Source organism: Macrobrachium nipponense, chromosome 19 (assembly GCF_015104395.2).
Source record: "Macrobrachium nipponense isolate FS-2020 chromosome 19, ASM1510439v2, whole genome shotgun sequence".
NCBI lineage: Eukaryota > Metazoa > Arthropoda > Malacostraca > Decapoda > Palaemonidae > Macrobrachium > Macrobrachium nipponense.
Genome location: NC_061088.1, coordinates 21,997,365 through 22,020,554, shown reverse-complemented (window position 1 = coordinate 22,020,554; position 23,190 = coordinate 21,997,365). Strand labels below are relative to the sequence as shown.

The 23,190-nt window shown below is 36.8% G+C and overlaps 1 protein-coding gene across 12 annotated transcripts in view; it reads right to left on the bottom strand.

The window, feature by feature from the left end:
• The window catches only part of LOC135214834 (uncharacterized), a 189,618-nt gene that overhangs the window by 73,340 nt on the left and 93,088 nt on the right, over positions 1-23,190 (bottom strand). For all 12 annotated transcript variants that reach the window (XM_064249308.1, XM_064249268.1, XM_064249243.1 and 9 more), the window contains 6 exons: positions 13,978-14,067; positions 10,608-10,779; positions 6,278-6,438; positions 4,021-4,143; positions 2,456-2,635; positions 1,475-1,641 (listed from right to left, as the gene is read on the bottom strand). In XM_064249308.1, coding sequence (XP_064105378.1) covers positions 1,475-1,641; positions 2,456-2,635; positions 4,021-4,143; positions 6,278-6,438; positions 10,608-10,779; positions 13,978-14,067 — 893 coding nt within the window. The remainder of the gene's footprint in view (positions 1-1,474; positions 1,642-2,455; positions 2,636-4,020; positions 4,144-6,277; positions 6,439-10,607; positions 10,780-13,977; positions 14,068-23,190) is intronic.

Sequence of the window (23,190 nt, the reverse complement as noted above, 5' to 3'; positions counted from 1 at the left end):
TTAAAGTTTTGAATTATTTTTAGCTGATTTTTTATTGGTAATAATTTGTACTTTTAACTTATAATTTATCAAGTACAATTTTAATTATTGCAGACTGATGATGTGTTGAAGCAACATGAAACGTTTCTCTTATAAATAAAGCATGCTTCTTAGACTGCTGTCTTCCTGGGACTCCTGAATGTTTATATATATATATATATATATATATATATATATATATATATATATATAGATATATATATCTATATATATATATTGTATATATATATATATATATATATATGAGAAGAGAGAGAGACAGATCGATCACACTACAGTGCCCTCAGGACCATCTACAGTATATTGCAAACACCCAATCCGGGTCAGGTTGAACCTCACGCTACTAACCAGAGACTGCGCGAATCGAGGTCAACGTGAGACAATCTATAAAGACGCAAACAAAAAAAAAAAAAAAAACAAAAAAAAAAAAAAAAAAAAAAAAAAAAAAAAAAATCGGGAAACTAGCAAAAGAGTAGGTACATTCCATAGCATCTGGATTAACGGTCACGGCGTCCTACTAAAGGACTGAAATTGATTTTAAGTGGACACAATCTAGGTCTAGTCGGTATGTGTTCTTGAATGATTAATTATTATTGGAGGGATTAAGTTTGCGAATATAGATGGAGGCAGCAGCTTGTTATCAAAGTAAAAAAGCAATGTATATATACTATATATATATCTATATATATATATAATATATATATATATATATATATATGTGTGTGTGTGTGTGTGTGTGTGTGTGTGTGTGTGTGTGTGTGTGTGTGTGCTAGAGCAACATATACACGCACAATTACATAGAATATAATTTTCGACGCAGTGTAAAAAAAAAGAAAAAATAGAAGAGAGGCAAGTCGCTTTACTAGGACATTACAGCTTCTCTTAAAAGCATAAGCACCAACATCAAGCAATATTCCTAGGAAGACGCGCTACAATATTACAAAAACAAGGCGTGATACTACCTCCAGCTGACTGGGGACGTGTGCTAAAATCTACGGTCAAATAGCCTGTCGTTTCACCAATGAAAATCAAAATAAATACGCTTTATTTTATTAGAAATAATTGTTGTGTACCGGTTAACATGCATATTATTTAATTTTTACATTTTCATTCCAATAAATAATTCATGAATATCCTATCCTAAAATTCCTGTATATTTAACTCAATGCGAAACACCTTTTTCAGATCATTTTAGGCTCTTCCATATGGCTCTCTACCCTCCAGCAAAAACAACAAACGTGAATTGATTTTACCTGTAACCGACCCATCATGAATAAAATAGCAATCAAAATTTTGGCCAAAGGCTAAGCGCTAGAACCCGGATTTGTTGGTAGCGAAGTTAGTAATAATAATAATAATAATAATAATAATAATAATAATAATAATAATAATAATAATAATAACATCAAGAAGCGCAAACCTCTCTCTAACTTACTTTCCGTTTCTTGACGGCGCCCTGGAACCCTCTTTGGAACCGCTGGAACGGCTGGGAATATCGAGTGTGGAACCCCCTCCCCCACGAGGGGCCACAGGAGTCTCGTGGATAATAGATACGTCTAAATCGGTGGGTTTGAACCTGTAATGATCTGCGGTTCTGCGATACTGCAATGAAGAAGAGACGCATTAGTAGCGGCGAGGAAAAATGGAATGAAGAAATAATATTTGAGGAAGGATGAGGACAAATGGAACGAAGAAGAGATATATTAGGAGTGATGAGGACAAATAGAATGAAGAAATAATACTTGAGAAGTGAAGAGAACAAATGGAATGAAGAAGAGATTCATTAGGAGTGATGAGGACAAAGGGAATGAAGAAAAAATACTTGAGGAATGGTAAGGAGAAATGGAAAAGAGAAAAACATGAGTGACAACAATGGAATGAAAAAATACATGAAAATGATGAATACATATGGAATGAAGAAGAAATACATGAAGTGACGAGGACTAATACGAGAGAGAGAGAGAGAGAGAGAGAGAGAGAGAGAGAGAGAGAGAGAGAGAATATTATATTCATATCAACACCAATGCTTTTACCCACTAGCTACAGAGAAAGAGAAATATAAAGAAAATCTAAATATTTCTGTATACCCCATCAGACGAGAGAGAGAGAGAGAGAGAGAGAGAGAGAGAGAGAGAGAGAGAGAGAGAGAGAGAGAATATCATATTCATATCAACACCAATGATTTTACCCACTAGCTACAGAGAAAGAGAAATATAAAAGAAATCTAAATGTTTCTGTATACCCATCAGAGAGAAGAGAGAGAGAGAGAGAAGAGAGAGAGAGAGAATATAATATCAACACCAAAGTTTTTACCCACTAGCTACAGAGAAAGAGATATATAAAAGAAATCTAAATGTTTCTGTATACCCCATCAGGAGAGAGAGAGAGAGAGTATGGGAGGAGGTCCTAAATCTACCTGATCGTTGTGGTTCTTATCAGCGCCACTCCGCAGAAGCATGTCGTACACCTCGCCGCCGTCCTTGGCGATCCCAGCGTAGAAGAGGGGCGTCCTGCCCTTGTTGTCCTGCGCGAAGAGGGTCGAGTGGTTCTTCTGCACGATCCACTCCGAGACGTCCTTCAGACCCAGGGCTGCCGACTGTTGGGGATGCAAAGGGAGACTGTGAGAAGGACTGATACTGTGAAGAAAGGAGGGATACTGCAAGAAATGATGGGGACTGCCAGAGAGGGAAGGTACTGTGAGAAGGGAGGATGTCTTGAGAGAAGTGGGATACTGTGAGGTAGGCGGGATAATGAGAGAGGAGGATACTGTGAAGAATAGAGGATACTGTGAGATAGGTGGGATAATGTGAGAGGAAGATACTGTGAGATAGGTGGAATAATGAGAAAGGAGGATACTGTGAAATAGGTGGAATAATGAGAAAGTAGGGTACTGTGAAATAGGTGGGATAATGAGAGGGGAGGATACTGAGATAGGTAGTATACTGTGAGAAAGGAAGATACTGTGATATAGGTGGAATACTGTGAGACAGGAGGATACTGAGACAGGAGAGATACTGTGAGAAAGGACATTGTAAATCGGGTGGGATACTATGAAAAAGGCGGATACTTAGAAATAGTTGGACTGCTGTAAGAAAGGAGGATACTTTGAAAAAGGTAGGGCACTATGAGAAAGGATACTTTGAAATAGATGGTATACTGTAAGAAAGTGGGATACTTTGAAATAGGTGGGATACTTTGGGAAAGGAAGGATACTGGGGAAAAAGGTGAAATACTGTGCCAAGCAGCAGATTGCTTCAAGAAGCAATAATGTGAGGAAGGGGGGATACTGTGAAATAGAAGGGAACTGTGAGAGATAAGGATACTGGAAGAAAAGAGGGATACAGGGAGATAACTATGACAGGGGAAGGATACTGAGAGGAAGGGAGGGTGTAAATTGGAATGGTTTAGGAACTATAGAAACGTCTTTGGGTGGTTGGCCATTTAAAATTATTTTTTTAATAAATAATGCATTTTGTGTCCTGCTTCCCTTAGAGAAAAATATAATTCAAAACTATCTGATAAAAAAAGGAACCATTATTCAACGAGTAAATAAAAAATGAACGATCGGAATTTATTAAAATGAATGATAACAATGATGTAAATTTCAATTTTTTTAACTGATAAATAAAAGTATCCCAGCAATCTTTTGCCACTGCACGAAAAGCAAAAAATGTGCCGAAGTACAGCGCATAGTCGAGGCTACCGAAAAGAGATCTATCTTTCGGTGGTCTCGGTATAATGCTGTACGAACCGCGGCCCATGGATCTTTAACCTCGGCCCAGTGGTGGCCTGTCCTATGTCGTTGCCAGAAGTACTATTATGGCTAACTTTAACCTTAAACACAATCAAAACAACTGAGCCTAGAGGGCTGCAATTTGGTATGTTTGATGATTAGACAGTGGGTAATCAACGCACCAATTTGCAGCCCTCTAGCCTCAGTGGTTTTTAACAATGTCTACAAGTAGCCTTTAAAAGCCTGACCTTGTGAAGAGGAGTGAGTCCATTCTGGTCCTTGGCAATGAGGATGTCTGTAGGATCCGCTTTGGCGTCCAGGGTTTCGAGGTCGCCGTTGATGGCTGCCTGGTGGACCTCCTTTATTTTTGTCTGTTCGGAAAACAATTAAAGTACACAAAATAAAAGAAAACAACCAAACAACAAGGTTTCTTTTGTCCAGATTTGATTTCCTTTATACAATTGTCTTCCGTATTTCTGGAATGGAGAATTTCGATTACTGTGTAGCGCTTAAGCACTCTTGGAGAACTGAACATAATTTCTTAGAATGTAAATGTCACTCGCTGAAAATACTTTATCCTAAAGACTTTCATCACCAATTTCTGTCATGGATAAAAACACTGTCTCCATTATAGGAGTGATTTCCAACGCGTGACATTTGCATTCTAAAATATGTTAAATTCTCCATGAACGACTTATCCGTTACACAATCAACGAAATTTTTAATTCCAAAATTACGGAAACAATCCACTGGTATTATCATCCATTTAACTCAGCTGATGTGATTTCTCTATTTTCAAATAAAGTGTAGAAATACTCGATTCTCATCGCCATCCAAAAATCTCAGGTCTAAAATAAACTCGATTCTCCAAGGGCGACTTTTTTATCCTCCCCTTTTCTAGTCTCAATTCCGTATACAATGAAATTCTCGGTTCTTATAACTTTCTGTATTTCCCATTACCTTCTTTTACTTCTTTCGAATGAACACCATATTCTTTGGAATTTTGAATTTCAAGTCACTGGCCCCTGCGGGTTTGTTCCATACGGATATTAATATTATCATACATATTATTCAGAAGATGAAACCTATTCATATGGAACGAGCCCACGGGGCCACTGACTTGAAATTCAAGCTTCCAAAGAATTTGGTGTTCACTAGGAAAAAGCAAGAGGAGATAAGGGAAATACAAGAGGAAGAGATCCCACTTATTAACAAAGAAAATACAAATCATCTTATTCTTCTTCTAATAATAATAATAATAATAATAATAATAATAATAATAATAATAATAATAATAATAATAATGGAGAAACAAATCCACAGTTATGTAAATGTACAATCTGTAGATTAATAAGGGGAAACGAACAGATTCCCGAAAACTATCCTTGCTGTTTTTAAATTTAAATATATGTACATTTATATATGTGGATTTGTTCTCCATTTGAAGACTCGTGTTACTATGAGGACTTTTTAATAGATAATAATAATAATAATAATAATAATAAAATAATAATAATAATAATAATAATAATAATAATAATAATAACATTTCGGAAGGAGACCCTCTCGTAGGAATGACTGCTGCTTCAGCTTTATTTATCTTGTAAAGAGTCTTCTCTATCTTTCTGATGACGGCTTTCTCGTTGTTGCTTAGACTGGCGAGCAACGCACCAAAGGGCATGGTAAAATTCGGTTGAGTCATTTGATTTATTATTGCTTATACAATTCTCTCTCTCTCTCCAACGCGACGTTTCCTCCTGATCCACAGGACATTATCAAGCGACAACTGCTGAGGGACTGAATTCCAGTGGTTGTTGTTGTTTTTGATTAAGCTGACCTTGTGTCAGCACGGGCTCTTCCTCATAGAGCAGCCCGTAAAAGTTCCAGTGGCGAGTCCTTCGTCTTATATCGTGATGTTGCGGGCTCTTGAGTACGGTCAGAGCACCTCTCCGGCAGGTCGGGTTTTCATTGGTTCCTGGGAAGGTGACTCATACAGTGGGCGTTTACGAGTCTTGCAGACCTTCTCAGGCGGGGGTTATCACCGGGAGCCTCTTGATTGGCTTACCAATGAAAACCCGACCTGCCGGAGAGATGCTCTGACAGTACTCAAGAGCCCGCAACATCACGATATAAGACGATACGGGCTGCTCTACGAGCAAGAGCCCGTGTTGGCACAAGGCCAGCTTAATCTCAAACAACAACAACCACTGGAATTCAGTCCCTCAGCAGTTATCGCTTGATAATGTCCTGTGGATCAGGAGGAAACGTCGCGTTGGAGAGAGAGGAGAGAGAGAGAGAGAGAGGAGAGAGAGAAGACGAGAGAGAGAGAAGAGAAATTGTACAAGCAATAATAAATCAAATGCCCTTTGGTGCGTTGCTCGCCAGTCTAAGCAACAACGAGAAAGCCGTCATCAGAAAGATAGAGAAGACTCTTTACAAGATTAAAAGTGCTGAAGCAGCAGTCATTTTTAACAAAATAATAATAATAATAATAATAAATCTCACCATCATTCGGGGGACGAGGTTCAGAAACTGTCGCACTTTGGCGTTGTTGCTGGTCTCCCCGAGAAGCCTGTGACCTTGACCCTCCCACACGATCTTCTCCAGCTGGGTCAGGTCTTTGTCGTGGATCCAGATGCGAATGTTGGCACCTGTGATGGTCATTCCTGGAAGCAACAGAGGGGCTGAGTTAACGTCAAGCTTTAGATAGTAAAGAGTGAAAAGCACAAGTTTAATACCTTCAACATCTGGAAATACATTATGGGTCGCCATAAAGTCACTACAGTCTACTTAATCACAACGATATTTATATATATATATATATATATATATATATATATATATATATATATATATATATATATATATATAGCACTAGTCGAAAAAAAAATTCTTATCATCATCATAACAATAATAATACGTTTACGAATCTTAAAAGATGAGCAAGATTTACAGCAGGCAATAGCAAAGATCTCACAACAGTAATATACATAAGTTATTTCTCCTAATTCTGTTCACTCTGTTAATGAATATTTCAGCGAAAGACTATTCAAATAGACAATAAACGGAATGAAAGCATTTACAACTTGTATCTGGCTAAACCTTAACCCTGAGTCAGTTTTCTAACACTAATGCATTCTAGATACAATTTCTTACTACAGCTAAGATGTTTATTTAGAAGATCAATCTTTACTCCAGCAAATTTATATTTCAACAATACTATGCCTCGACCCTTGGTTACTCCGGTACTGTCCTTTTATATATGGTTACCTGTACTGTGTTTCTCGTTGTTCTGATCAGTTTTGCCTTTAGTAAAGGATTGTTAGGAACGAAAGATCTCGGCAGTTCTCGTTTTTCATTTTCCTTCGTGGGATTACCTTTATTTATGCATAGCATCACATTTTATATATTTCGTGATCAAGTTATTCACTATGCACTAAAAATATAACTGTAATGCAGTTAAAACTGACTGCTAACTTTCACTATAAACTTGGCGCCATAAAAATTGTATGATGAAAATACTGGCTAGATTCTCTCTACTCAGACAGACATCGCGTAGGGCAACTCTGGTTATATTACTATAATAATAACAAGTAAAAAATGTGTCGAAGTTTCTTCGGCGCAGTCGAGTTTTCTGTACATCGTATAATGCAGTATGAAATTCTCAGCCGCGGCCCATGAAACTTTTAACCACGGCTCAGTGGTGGCCTGTGTTGATGGCAACCATAGCGTTGCCAGACGCACGATCATGGCTAAATTTAGTCTTAAATGAAAATAAAAACTGTTGAGGCTACAGAGCTGCAATTTGGTATGTTGATGATTGGAGGGTGGATGATCGTCATACCAATTTGCAGCCCTCTAGCCTCAGTGGTTTTTAAGATCTGAAGGCGGAAAGACAAAGTGCCGACGGAAAGAGAGAGAATTATCCTGAATATTTGTGCAGACACGAAAGAAATTTTCCCTGAATACCTTAGAGAGAGAGAGAGAGAGAGAGACCCACGATTCATGTCACTCAAAAAATAGGCACAATTAACCCCATTCTCCGAACCTACTTTAGAGTGAACACACACACACACACAGACACACACTCAGAAAAAGGGGTCATCCAATACCACCTAGGATAGGCCAAGGTCGTGCTGACATCGACTTCGGACGCATCTCTCCTAAACGTTCATCATCGACGTTTTCGGACACACTGTTATTACGGCGTTTCGTGTTCGATACCCGATAACACGCCCTTCCAGTCTCCGTCAAGCGAGGATTTTCTTCAGACTTTGCCGTTGCAAGTATATATACTGTGTTCTCGCGTGCGTGAGTGTTTGTGTAATTACCAGACTTTTTAATAATTAGAAAAAGATGAGCGAACGAGTTTAATTCTGAAATACACAACCATATACATGTATACACAAACACACACACACATACATACATACACACACACACACACACACACACATCATATATATATATATATATATATATATATATATATATATTATATCATACATAGTTATATAAGTAATTTTATTTGGGCAACATATACACCAGTTCCTGTATTTTCAAATGAGGTGGTTCCGGGTCACATACATTTCTCTACCCTGAATGCAACCCACCACAATCGAATAACTTCGAATAACAATTTTGCCCGGAAAAAGTAACGAAACATAAAAAATAATGAAGAATCATTCATATATATACGTATATACATACATACATAAATATATATATATATGTATATATTATATCATAAATAGTTAAACAAGTAATTTTATTTGTACAACATATACACCTTTCCTGCATTTTGGAATGAAGTGGTTCCAGGTCACATACATTTCTCTACCCTGAATGCAATCCACCACAATCGAATAACTTCCAGGTGCTAGATTCAAACCCTCGTACTAAATTAGCAATTTTGCCCGGAAAAGTAACGAAAAATAAAAAAATATAATGAAGATCATTAACAACAAAAATTATGATACCGACCAATCTTGTAATTATCTAATTAACACGGCAATGCCGTATAACCTCGCACTCTTTGATCCCCTTAGGGAAAAAACGAAAAAAGAAATTAAATGCAATATTTATCACATCCCTCAGTTTCTCGCCTTAATGTGGTAATCCACGCCAGGGGAGAAATTCCCCCAAAGTCCCTAGGGCATGATCAACTTTCCCCTGCTTTTCCCCCCAAAAGGCACATCAGTCAGCTTAGAAGAGCGGGGCGGTAAGGGGAAGGGAGGGGAGGGGACTGAAAGCCCCGTGCCAATCCCGTTGCGTTATTTGTCACAGGGCAGACCTATAACGTAATTTGCCAGAATAAGCCGAGAACATGTCCGTAACAAATCAGGCGTAGATCGAGTGCGTCACGAATTCGGCCCATATCACAGGGTACCGTATGAATTACTTATTTCCTCTCTCTCTCTCTCTCAAGGACATTGCTTACTATAGTAAAAAGTAACCTCCTCAGCGTATTGTTTGAATTAATCTCTCTCTCTCTCTCTAGGACATTGCTTACCACAGTTAAAGTAACCCAGAACGTAATGTTTGAATTAATCTCTCTCAGTAACCCAGAGCGTATTGTATGATTAATCCATCTCTCTCTCCAGGATTCTCTCTTTCTCTCTCTCAGTGACATTGCTTACTAGTGTTAAAGTATAACTACAGCGTATTCTTTGAATTAATCTCTCTCTCTCTCTCGCTCTCTCTCAAGGGCATTGCTTACCATAGTTAAAGTAACTTCAGCGTATTGTTTGAATTAATCCATCTCTCTTTAGAACATTGCTTACTGTAGTTAAAGTAACCTCAGCGTATTGTTTGAATTAATCTCTTTCTCTCTCTCTATCCAAGACATTGCTTACCATAGTTAAAGTAACCCGTAGCGTATTGTTTGAATTAATCTCTCTCTCTCTCTCTCTCTCAAGGACATTGTTTACCATATTTAAAGTAACCTGTAGCGTATTCTTTTTAATAATCCATCTCTCTCTCTCTCTCTCTCTCTCTCTTGTGTAATTGTCCAAAATAAGCCTATATTTAACCCAAACAAGGTCTGTCACGTGAGGATAAAAGTTGGTGCGCAAAGACAGACCTCATTACGGAGACCGAAGCCGGTGACAAATGCGTAGTAATCCTTAACTAGACATTACATAACATTACGAAAATCATGACAGGCGTCAAGTGAAGCTAATTTTTACATCATAGGTTCAAAAGAATAGCATAGTCTTTGGTATGATAATCATTTTTTTAAAATAACAAAAACTGTGCCACCTTTAAAGTAATTCTATCCCAGTCTTTTGAAAGTATGTCCCTCAAATGGGGTAAAAAGTTACTTAATTGCAAAAACTACCCAAATCGGTTGAAGAATATCATACTGTGCGCTATACATGTTTTTTAATAGAAAAAAAAACTGCCATCTTTAAAGTAATTCTATCCCAGTCTTTTAAAAATTTGGCATTCAATTTTATTGGAGTAAAAAGTCACTTAATCTAAAACGCTATCCAAATCCGTTGAAGATATCATACTTTCTGGTATTAATTTTTTTAATAGAAAAAAAAAACTGCCACCTTTAAAGTAATTCTATCCCAGTCTTTTAAAAATATGTCCTTCAATTCTATTGGAGTACAAAGTCACTTAATCTAAAACACCACCCAAATCCGTTGAAGAACATCATACTGTCTGGTATGTTATTAAAAAAACTAATTTTCTGAAAAAGTAAAAAATAAATCAATAAATAAATGAATAAATAAAAGTGCCTCGTCTAAAGTAATCCTACCTCACTCTTTAGAAAGTATGAGGGGGAAAGACTCATTAGTTCAAAAACACTAAACTAGGCGCTCCTCACCTTCCCGTTTCGGGGGCGTCCTGATTTTGTGCGCGGGGGATTTCCTCTTAGGGGGAGTCATCCTCTTGCCCTTGGAATCGCCGCTGCCCTTTTTGTTGTTCTTCTTGGAGATATTCAGCTCTCGGGGATTGGACATGTAGTCTGCGGCCGTCTTGCCGTTGTTGTCCTCTAGCTGTAGGTAAAAAAAAAATAAGTTTATCTTAGTGGTTAAACTAAGGGCTGGCCCGAAGGATTAAATATTTTGACGTGGTTAGGCACCAATTGGTTACCTAGCAACGGGACCTACAGTTTATTGTGGAATCCGAACCACATTATATCGAGAAACTAATTTCTATCACCAGAAATGAATTCCTCTGATTCCGCGTTGGCAGAGCCGAGAATCGAACTTCGGACCGCCGGATTGGTAGGCGAGCGCGAAAACCACTCGTCCAACGAGAAACTATAACCAGCTGCAGGTAAAAATGGATTAAAGAGCTGATTCAGAACATGGACAATTACAGTTACTGGGAAGGGAATATTATAGTTTAGTCCAAAAGGCAAGCGATGGCACCTACGAGGTCATTCAGCGCTAGAAATTGAGAGTGGGTAGGTTGGCACGGTGTAAAGGGAGGAAAATCTCGTAGTTGCACTCTGAAATCATTGTTAGGAGAGAGTGGATAGCAATACAGAAGAAAGATAATATGAATGGAGGTACAGCAAAAGGAATGAAAGGGGTTGCGGTTAAGGGCCGAAGGGACGCTGCAGAAAACCTTTAGTAATGCCTACAGTGTACTCTGTGAGGTGCACTGACGGCACTAACCCCCTACAGAGACTTAAAGTTATTAATACTATTACTCGCACTGCACCATCCACTGTAGTGTAGGTAAGGCTAGGATAGATTAGGTTACACTGAGTCACGCTTGGTCAGGATTAATCACTGGTTAATCGAAACGACAAAATTCCCTTTCCCTAAAAAAAAAAAAAAAAAAAAAAAAAAAAAAAAAAACTATCTTCAAATTTCTGAAAGGTGTAAAGGGACAATTTATGAATCATATTATGATCACATTCATTAGTATAATGAAATGAAGGTTGATAATGAAATTCGAAAAGAAAACTTTTCCTCACAAAATCTAAAGCATTCGCCACATTAGTATTGGATAAAAAAATGTAAAAGGTTCTTGAAAAAAGCCACGACAGATGATCAATAGGTGCAGCAAGTAAACTGACTGCAATGCGCGCATAGGGTTCAATCCAGACCATTTTTAAGATATTTACTAAAGTCTTTCATATCTAATTTCAATTAAAATCTGTAAAACTCATAAGAGCATTTGTGCTATTTATTTGTGACTGGGAAGTGACATTGATAGATAACAAATATTCCAGACTTTGAGCATAATAAGTAGAAAAGAACTCATAACTAGTTCATTGATTACAACCCCAATTGTCAGCTAAGCTCGTGCTGTATAGAACTCACGTTCGGATAAAATCCAATAATTTCTTTACTTAAATTATGTGGGTTAACTTCCGGCATCACGGAAGAATATTATCACGCTTACGTGTATGTATGTGTATGTATATGTATGTGTATATATATATATATTATATATATATATTCTATATATATATATATATATTATATATATATATATATGTATATATGTAATTTTGTATATACGCGTATATATATATATATATATATATATATATATATATATATATAGGTATATATATATATATATATATATATATGATGTATATATATATATGTATATATATATATATATGTATATATATAATATATATATATATATATATATATATATATATACGTATATCCACAAAATTTACATATCCGAGCGTGAAAGATTTTAACTTCACGTGTCTATCTTGACTTATGTCCAATTTTGCTTCATCTAACATATATGAAGGAGATCACACTTTATCTTATGTAACTTCACCCAAAAGACATCTAATTTCATCTACCTAATTTTTACCAAAACATGTATATTTAATCAACCTGCGTTATACCAAAGTTATCTAACATTACCCAACATGTCTTTAATATATTGAAGCCATGCAAATGAACCTGACCTAACTTATTACTAATTGAGGCTATCGAACTTTGCCTAACTTAAACCATACTAAATATTTATCTTGATTTGAAGATGTTTTAGTGCCAGTAACTTAAATTTTAGTTAGAAGCTCTGAATAGGTTAATCTATGTGGTTTTCCAACATGGGGGAATTGAAGATTTTTAGAGGGGGATGTATTTTTTTTTACCACAGACTGGCAGGCTCAAACTGGCTCTAGGACCACACAAAACGCAGTGTGCATCGGTCCGCACTGCTGAGAGGTCACGCTGGGCTTTCTCTCGTCTAGCTTGTGCTAGTATTTTGTTGCATATTATTTGGAGTGCAACTTTTCAGGCAGACAATTTTGGAAGGGGGTGGGGGTGATGACATTCAGACATAGAGTGAAAAAGGTGCAATGGCTAAAAAAGGCTGCGAATCACTGCGTTAATATGAGTAAACCTAGACTGTCAATTAAGAAAGCCTCCAAAAAGACCTTCGATGATCCCACTTGAACGAAGTCACTCCGATCCACATAATAAATTCATCTTTTGAATATCTAGTCGAGTTTAACTCAAAAACATTTTCTCATCTATTGAAGTTGCATAGATTATGAAACTGAAAGATGTTACATTACAGATAAAGGCTCCATCTCTCTCCTTGATGTATCTATAACAAGGAAGCCACATGACTAAAAAATGGTTTTATTCTGGAATGACTCTCTACAAAAATATATAAACAACAGGCGCCGGGGCAAACAAAAAAATAAGAAAAGTAACAAAACATGAAATAAAGAAAAAACCATTAATAATTATAAGGAAGTAGCAACTTATAAAATAAGCGGAAAACCAATACTAATGTTAAGGAAGTAGCAAAACATGAAATAATGGAAAATCCAATACTAATCATAAGGAAGCAGCAAAACATAAAATAAAGGGAAATCCAATATTAATCAAAAGGCAGTAGCAAAATATAAAATTAAGGGAAAATTACTAATAACACATGGCAGTAACAAAACATAAAACAAACGAAAAATTATTACTAATCATACGTATAAAACTTAATACAAAGGAAAAACTACTACAAATCATAAGGAAGTAGCAAAACATAAAATAAAGAAAAAACCATTACTGATCATAAGGAAGTAGCAAAACATAACATATTAAAAACTACTACAAATCATAAGATAGTAGCAAAACATGAAATAATCAAATAGAAGTAGCCAAAAAAAAACTACTACTAATCATGAATAAGTAGCAAAACATACAACAAAGGAAAACAAACCATTGACCATACGAAAACTTTCTTTGGTAAATTCCTACCTGCGGATCGGCGACGGCATCGGATAAGGTGGAGTACATGTCATCTGCAAAATTGCTGGCAGCGCAGTAATGCAAGGGTGTTCTTCCTTCCTGCAACGGAGAATTCACTTGCGTTTAGTGAAAGGAAAACATCTACCATGTATTGAGGAATTGCCATTCAAGCTGATAGCCCGTCTTTTTCAGTCTCAGTCGCCAAAGATGTCGTGCAACCCAAAGGAAGCATTACGTATGTATGTACGTATACATAGTATATGTATAATAATATGCATAGATGCATACATACATATATTATATATATATTTATATAATATATATAATAATATATATATATATATATTTATTTTATATTTATATATTATATATATATTTATATTATATCTATATATATATATATATATATAGTACATAATCAAATCAATATAAAACACTGGATTCATGGACGCACAAATCACGCGTTCGGAAGCATGTAATAAACAGTAAAATTTATTTACCCACACAAACAAGGAACATACACGGCGCAACCGTGTTCAATACCATGCATTTCTATCAATAACCTACATTCTAATCATTCATAATGGAAGTGTAAAATCATTCATAATGGAACTGACTAGCCCCCACCACAGACAAAGCCCTATAAATAAATCGAGGAGGAAAATTTAGGCAGTTTATTCATTTTTATTATACAAGCAACTGCTACAATTAAATACAGAACGAAATAGAAAAAACAGCTTTTATATGCGGAATAGAATAGAATATAGAATGTAAGCCAAAGGCAAAGAGCGGGGACCTATTCAGTGCTGAAAAAGAATTTGAGAGTCAAAAAGGTTTTGAAGGTTTGACAGGAGGGAAATATCGCAGTTGCACTATGTCAATTGGTAGGAGAGGGTGCAAAGCAAGAGAGAAGAAAGAAAACATGAACGGAGGGGGTAGTAAAGCCTGGAAACCAGGAAGAGGGGGAGTAAAGAAGCCTGGAAACCAGTAAGAGGGGGAATAAAGAAGCCTGGAAACCAGGGGGTAAAGAAGGAAAAAAACCCAATGAACGGATAGGGGTAAGCCTGGAAACAAAGAAGAGGGGGATAAAGAAGCCTGGAAACCATAGGGGGGATAAGAAGCCTGGAAACAGTAAGAGGGGAATAAAGAGCCGAAAGAAAAAAATGGAAACCGGAGTAAGTCCAGGCAGTGAAGGGAATAAAGTAAATAAGCCTGGAAACCAAAGTAGAGGGGGATAAAAAGACAGATAAACCAGTAAGGAGGGTGGGGGAATAAAGAAGCCTGGAAACCAGTAAGAAGAATAGTAATGAACTAAAGAAGCCTGGAAACAGTATAGGGGGAATAAAAGAAGCCTGAGAACAGTAAAGAAGGGGGAGTAAAGGAAGTCCTGGAATTCAGTAAGAGGGTGGGGAGTAAAAAGAAGCCTGGAAAACCAGTAAGAGGGGGAGTAAACCGCCAGAAACCACCGTAAAAGGGGGAGTAAAGAAGCCTGACCAGTAAGAGAGGGAGTAAAGAAACCTGGAAACCAGTAAGAGGGGAATAAGAGCCGGAAACCAGTAGAGGGGGAGTAAAGAAGCCTGGAATTTCAGTAAGAGGGGGAGTAAAGCCTGGAACCTTTGTAAGAGGGGGAGTAAAAGAAGCCTGGAAATTCAGTAAAGGAGGGGAGTAAAGCCTGGAAACCAGTAAGAGAGGGAGTAAAGAAGCCTGGAATTCAGTAAGAGGGGGAGTAAAGAAGCCTGGAAACCAGTAAGAGGGGGAGTAAAGCCAGGAAACCAGTAAAAGGGGGAGTAAAGAAGCCTGGAAACCAGTAAAAGGGGGGAGAAAGAAAGCCTGGAAAACCAGTAAGAGAGGGAGTAAAGAAGCCTGGAAACCAGTAAGAGAGGGAGTAAAGAAGCCTGAAACCATACAGTAGGGATAAAGAAAGCCTGGAAACCAGTAAAAGGGGGAGTAAAGAAGCCTGGAAACCAGTAAGAGAGGGAGTAAAGAAGCCTGGAAACCAGTAAGAGGGGGAGTAAAGAAGCCTGGAAACCAGTAAGAGGGGGAGTAAAGAAGCCTGGAAACCAGTAAGAGGGGGAGTAAAGAAGCCTGGAAACCAGTAAGAGGGGGAGTAAAGAAGCCCTGGAAACCAGTAAGAGAGGGGAGTAAAGAAGCCTGGAAACCAGTAAAGAGGGAGGATAAAGAAGCCTGGAAACCATAAGAGAGGAGTAAAAGAAGGCTGGAAACCAGTAAGAGAGGGAGTAAGAAGCCTGGAAACAGTAATAAAAGAGGGAGTAAAGAAGCCTGGAAACCAGTAAGAGGGGGAGTAAAGAAGCCTGGAAACCAGTAAGAGAGGGAGTAAAGAAGCCTGGAAACCAGTAAGAGGGGGAGTAAAGAAGCCTGGAAACCAGTAAGAGGGGGAGTAAAGAAGCCTGGAAACCAGTAAGAGGGGGAGAGTAAAGCCTGGAAGCCAGTATGACGGGAGTGAGTGGTGAGGGTTAGCAGTTAATCGAACGCTCCATTTCCGAACGTCGTTAGTCACGCTCTAATCCGGTCAACTAAACGCTCCTTTGTAAATGCATTTTACCTTTGACTGAATGGAACGTTAATCTTTGACGCCCACGTCCGCACTAACGCGTGCAAGGTCACTTAACTTAGCACGAATTAAAAAAAAAATTATACGTTTCGGTAGTAATTATAATAAAATCAATAATAATTAAAACATTATTTTGTAACCATATTACTAACTTATTACAAATACGTTTCTCAACTGAATATTCACTTCGTTGGGTCTTAACCATTTCTGCAATAATAATAATAATAATAATAATAATAATAATAATAATAATAATAATAATAATAATAATAACAATAATAATAATAATAATAATAATAATAATAATAATAATAATAATTCCTTGGCAGCTCGATCAAAACATCAATAACCCATCCAAGAAGAAAAGGGAATAATAATAATAATAATAATAATAATAATAATAAAAATAATAATAATAATAATAATAATAATAATAAAACAGGAAGGAAATAGACCCTCTCTTAAAAGCGTGTCCTATTACAAAGGATAGCTGCATTAACGTGGAAGAGAGGAGAATCCATAAGAAAAACTGAGAAGACTCAATATAAAATTAATTCGTACGAGGCAGCATTCATTCTTAACAAAACAATAACAACAACAACAACAACAACAACAACAACAACAACAACAACAATAATAATAATAATAATAATAATAATAATAATATAATGGATAAGTATCAAGATCTGAAAATAGAAATAAGAAGGATATGGATATGCCAGTGGAAATCGTACCCATAATCATAGGAGCACTAGGCACGATCCCAAGATCCCTGAAAAGGAATCTAGAAAAAACTAGAGGCTGAAGTAGCTCCAGGTCTCATGCAGAAGTGTGTGATCCTAGAAACGGACATAGTAAGAAAAGTGATGGACTCCTAAGGAGGCAGGATGCAACCCGGAACCCCACACTATAAATACCACCCAGCGAATTAGAGACTGTGATAGAGCAAAAAAAAAAAAAAAAAAAAAAAAAAAAAAAAAAAAAAAAAAAAAAAAAAAAAAAAAAAAAAAACTAATAATAATAATAATAATAATAAAATCTTATAATTTACCTTTCTTGCACGTCAGTATTGGTCAATAATTGGCCAATGTTCATATTTCGGTGGATCTAAGCAGCGTCTCCACAGCAGAATTTTCTTCTAAAATGAACAGGTTACTGAAACCTGGTACAAACGAACGCGTCCAAGTCTACGGTTTTACAGCACCAGGTTTCAGTAACTTTTTCTCTCTCTCTCTCTCTCTCTCTCTCTCTCTCTCTCTCTCTTTCTTTAATAGAATAAATTTCTGCTGCAGAAACGCTGTTTAGATCCACCGAATTATTTTAAAGAAAGGAATAATAATATTAATAATAATAAAAGCATGGTCTTCATTACCATATAAAGTGTAATTTTTACATTAACGGTTCTTTGGTTAAAAGTTTACTTTAGACGTATAACAATATAATAACAACAATGCTAACGTTGACAGTAACTAATTACCTTCGATGCTCGGCGACTAAATAACCAACCCCACCCCCCGCCCCCCTGCCCCCGCCCCTCCGAACAACCCCGACCTTGCCCTCTTGCAACCCGAAGCCCTCACCGACCTGATAAATCACTTCTGATAACCTCCACGACTCCTAATTAATTACCCCGACATTAAGAAAACTTAAGAGATTTGTTTTCTCACCCCTAATGACCTGATGCCATAACAGGCGCGGGGTGGGCGGTGGGGTAATGATCGGAAGCCTCATAAATAAAAACGACCATTAACTCAACTAGGAAATACATAACTTAAAAAACTATAAAAACAAGTAAACAATGAACCGAAGTTCCTTGGGCGCAATCGGGTTTTCTGTACAGCATACGGGGCCGTATGAAACTCTCGATGTATTGCATTATGAAACTCTTAACCACGAGTCCACGACGGGGCAGCGCTCAGTTGCTCCCCAGATATGGTCAAGAAAAGATGCGTCGGCGGCTGGCACCTCTGGCGGTGCCAGGCGCACGATCATGGCTAAATTTAACCTTAAATAAAATAAAAATTACTGAGGATAGAGGGCTACAATTTGGTATGGTAGATGATGGGAGGGTGGTTGATCTATGTACCAATTTTCAGCTTTCTAGCCTCAGTAGTTTTTAAGATCTGAGGGCGGACAGAAAAACTCAAAGGACGCCAGCCTAAAGTCTTTTTCTAGTCCAGGCTCGAATAACACTAGAATACGAAAAGGCAAGTGATTCATTGTTCAATTAATGGCCGGAAGTTTTCTGGGGTCACAACTACTAGGGTCACTGGCAAAATAAGGAAAATATCATATTGGCCATTCAATAACACTAGTAGCAATATGTGCTAGTAGTAGTAATCTACAATAATAAAATACGAGTAGATCTTGTTTCTCCACCCCCGATGACAGTAGGGGAGACAGGACATAACCACCCTCCCCCTGCAAATCGGTTTGTTCGCCCCAAGTGGGGCCGAAGTAGGTAGGGAATCCGGAGGGTAGGGGAGACAGCTGCGCCGGGTTCCAGCGGGCGCGCCAACAAGCTCGTAACAATAATAGTAATAAAATTATTTTTACTACTATTATTCTAATTATTATAAAATAGTTTCATAAGACAACTGTTTTCCGCTTCTCGACCGCAAGATTTGTTCTTATGAAGAAGTGAAAACAAGAAAAAGGCAATAAGGTTAAACCAGCCAGGTAGGAGGAAATCTAAAATATATATAAATAAAACGAAGACAACAAAGCAACCGGTGCCGCATGAAAAAAAAAAACTTTAGACCCATCTACAGCGTGCCACGCATGGCGCACTGCAAATGGTACCCCGACACGAAAACAGAAGTTAGGAAACTACGAAGTTATTCAAGATTTATTCTAGAGAAAATAAGCTTATATATTTTTATCTATTATTCATTAACTTCTTTATTTATTTATTTTCTGATGACTGACCTCTTCTTTTTGTATTTTCTATCATCTTCCGTTACTTCTTTCATATGAACACCGCATCTTTTGGAAGCTTGAATTTTAAGTCATTAGCTCCTATGGGCTTGCTCCTTGTATACAAGGTTTATGTTCTGAATAATAATAATAATAATAATCTGTTATAAAAAAAATCCACGATTATATAGTAGAGTATATTCCTATGTAAAACAAACATAGACTTTCAAACACCTAAACGGTGTTCCTCATCAGTGTTGACGTTAAAACGTAAAGTGAGAAGAGGGTAGTTTCCTTATGGAGAGCATCTAAGATAAGAAACTACCCTCTTTTCACTTTACATTTTATCCTCAACACTGATGAACGGTGTTCGAAAGTCTATATGTTTGTTTTACATAGTAATATACTCTGCCATATAATTGTGGATTTTGATAACAGATTGTTCTCCACGAGAATGTGAACTTCTTCTTCTTCTTCTTCTTAATAATAATAATAATAATAATAATAATAATAATAATAGCAACGAACACCGCCACATAACAAAGAAGTTGCTACAGTCAACAAAGCATTTGTTTTTGTTTATACCTGTATCTAATCATTCCTAAGGAAGAATCGGGTAAACGCAGTATCACGCGATATCCCTGACGTGTCCCGAGTATTGTACTAAGCAAAGCAAGTCTTAATATATTAACACATTCTGACAACGATCAATGTCAGGCGAATTATTTAAGTCGTGATTTGTGCAAACATGCAAAATAATTGTATCGCGCAAAATGACTAAAAATAACATTTGTTAGTTAAAGATTTATGCTGAGAGTTGGAAGACAGTAATTTACTTTACCCTGATGTAAGTAAATCTTTTGTTAAGAAGTTTTGAATATATTTTAAATGTATGTTAAATATATCTTACAAGTAAAATTCTCAAGGTATAGGACGACGATGGAAGGCTTTGATTCAAATTTTCATCTAAAGTAAATACATCTTTTGATGACAAGTTCTAAATATAAATCTTCATCTTTACCTTCAGCTTTTCCCATTTCTATATGGGGTCGCTGTTTCTAGTCAGCCTTCTCCATCTTCCTCTGTCCTGTACATCTTGTTCTCTTAGACTCTTTTCCTTCATGCCATTCAATAATTTATCTTTCCACCTAAACTTTGGCCTTCCCCTCCCTCTTCTGTCCTCCACCTCCACCTTCATAACACTCTTACATACGTGGTCAACTTCTCTCCTCAGCAAAATTCCCGAAGCCGACGACGACGTCGGAAGGTTGTAATCAAATTTCCACTAAAGTAAATACATTTTTTGACGCGTTCTAAATATATTTTCAATATATTTTATTAGTAAACTTCCAGAGCACTGAGACCTTCCCTGAAAAAGCAGGACGCCGTATCTTAAAAACCAACCATAGAATCTTCTTTAAAATGATCTCATGTTTTCCACAACCAGGTTACATGTGAATTACCATCTTTGAACCTAACCTAACCTAGGGGCATGGCAAAAAAATAAAAAAAGTAAATATATTAAATAAATAAATAAATAAACTAGTATAAATCTCGGGAATATGCGACCGGGAACCAATTGTTGACACTGGAGTTCCCACGGTAACACAACACCTGGGGGTCTGTCTAACTCGTCGATATGCTCAAAACACCAACATCACCACCACCGCCGCCGCCGCCCCCGCCGCCGCACGTCAAGGCTGCTACTTCCCGTAAAATTCTTATGAAGAACGTGACCCTTACGCGTAATTAGAGTAGTATGCTACTGGACTTTAAAAATGAGAGAAAAAAAAAAAGACAATCAGAATATTAATTTTCGGATCGAAACAGTCGTTCCTCATTCATGTCTGGAACATTCTCGTGAGTGCGTGTGAGCTTCGAGGGCGCGCGCGCGGGCAAAGAAGAAGAAGAGGAGAAGAAGAAGCGTATACGCCGTAAAGTAGGCCAGGCACTTCTTCTCTAACTGGGCTTGACAAGTTAAATATTATATAGCATTAAATATTTGTTATTTAACGGTACGATTCACAAGTCTCTCTCTCTCTCTCTCTCTCTCTCTCTCTCTCTCTCTCTCTCTCTCTCTCTCTCTCTCTCTCTCATCAGTAACCCTTACCATAGTTAAAACCAATCGTACCATTTGAAGAATTAATCTCTCTCTCTCTCTCTCTCTCTCTCTCTCTCTCTCTAGCAATGCCCAGTCTGGATATTGGTAGCTTCGCCCTCCACTAAAAAAAATAAAATAAAAAAATGTGTTCATTTCATAGCATTGTCCACCGCACTGTTAAACAGATAATGACAAGCGGATTATTACCATAAAATATTGTTGCTATTTATAATAGCGAATGATGATAAAGAGGAAACTTGCTTGTGGCGTCCAATGTGACACGCAATCTTGTCCGTGTCTAACCCAGGCATTCAGGAAACTATACAAAGACGAAGGAGGTGGAGGGGAAAGATAAGAAAGATAAGAATACTGAGGTCTAACACCGTAGGGGGCCGATAACGCGCCTTCAGTGACAGGGAACATGAAAAGAATCAAGAAACACTAAACTACAAATTTCTAAAAGTTGATAATGAACAAGAAATGAAAACGCAAACTCCATAATTCCAGTCTGTATTTCGACAACTTATTATTCTTATAATACGAATACCTTTCACATCTCAAATTGAGTCATTAATTCGTAGAAAAAGAATCTATCGTTCCTGAAGAGCACGAGTTTCTTAGATTTTACGGAACAGCAACTATAGTATTAATACTGTAACAGATACACTAAAGGAGCATTTATAGTCATCTCTTGTAAACTGACAGCAATACATAACGAAACGGAAACATATACTATTATTACGTCATCACAACTGTCATAATTGCTATTTCTGATTATATTAAAAAAATTGTATATATATGTGTGTATATATATATATATATATTATATATATATATATACTATATATGTGTGTGTGTGTGTGTATGTTATATATATATATATATATATATATATATATATATATATATATATATACACACACATATATATATAGATTATATATATGTATAGTTTAGTGGTACAATTCTGTGTTGGTGAGAGAATGAAGGGAACATTGTATAATATATATATAATATACATGTATATATGTTTGATTTTAAATCACAATATATATATATATATATATATATATATATACATATATGTAACACACACACACACACACACACACACACACACACACTATATATATATATATATATATATATATATATATATATAGTATATATATATACACAGGGTGTCCCCAAAAAATGTATACACATTTTAAATAATCGTAAACTTGGGGTTGATTATAATTTTATTATTTCAAAAATCTAAAAATATTTACAAGTATCATTTTATTGTTTTTTTCACTGCATTTTGACTATATTGCCTACATCATGTAGGCACCCCCACATTACCATCGCGATGTTAGATCCTTCCTTGATGAGATCTTACCAAACAGGTGGATTGGACGAAGGGGTTTCGTTGAATATTCTCCCCGTTCACCAGACCTCACACCACTAGATTTTTTCTTATGGGGATACCTAAAAGACAAGGTCTACGCTATGAAACCTGCAGCAGTCGCTGACTTGAGAGAAGCCATTGAACATGAATGCGCCTAAATACCAAGGGAATTGTTTCCTGGTGTGTGCGATTCCATTGCTTCGCGTTGTCAGCAGTGTCTGGATCAAAATGGACGTTAGTTTG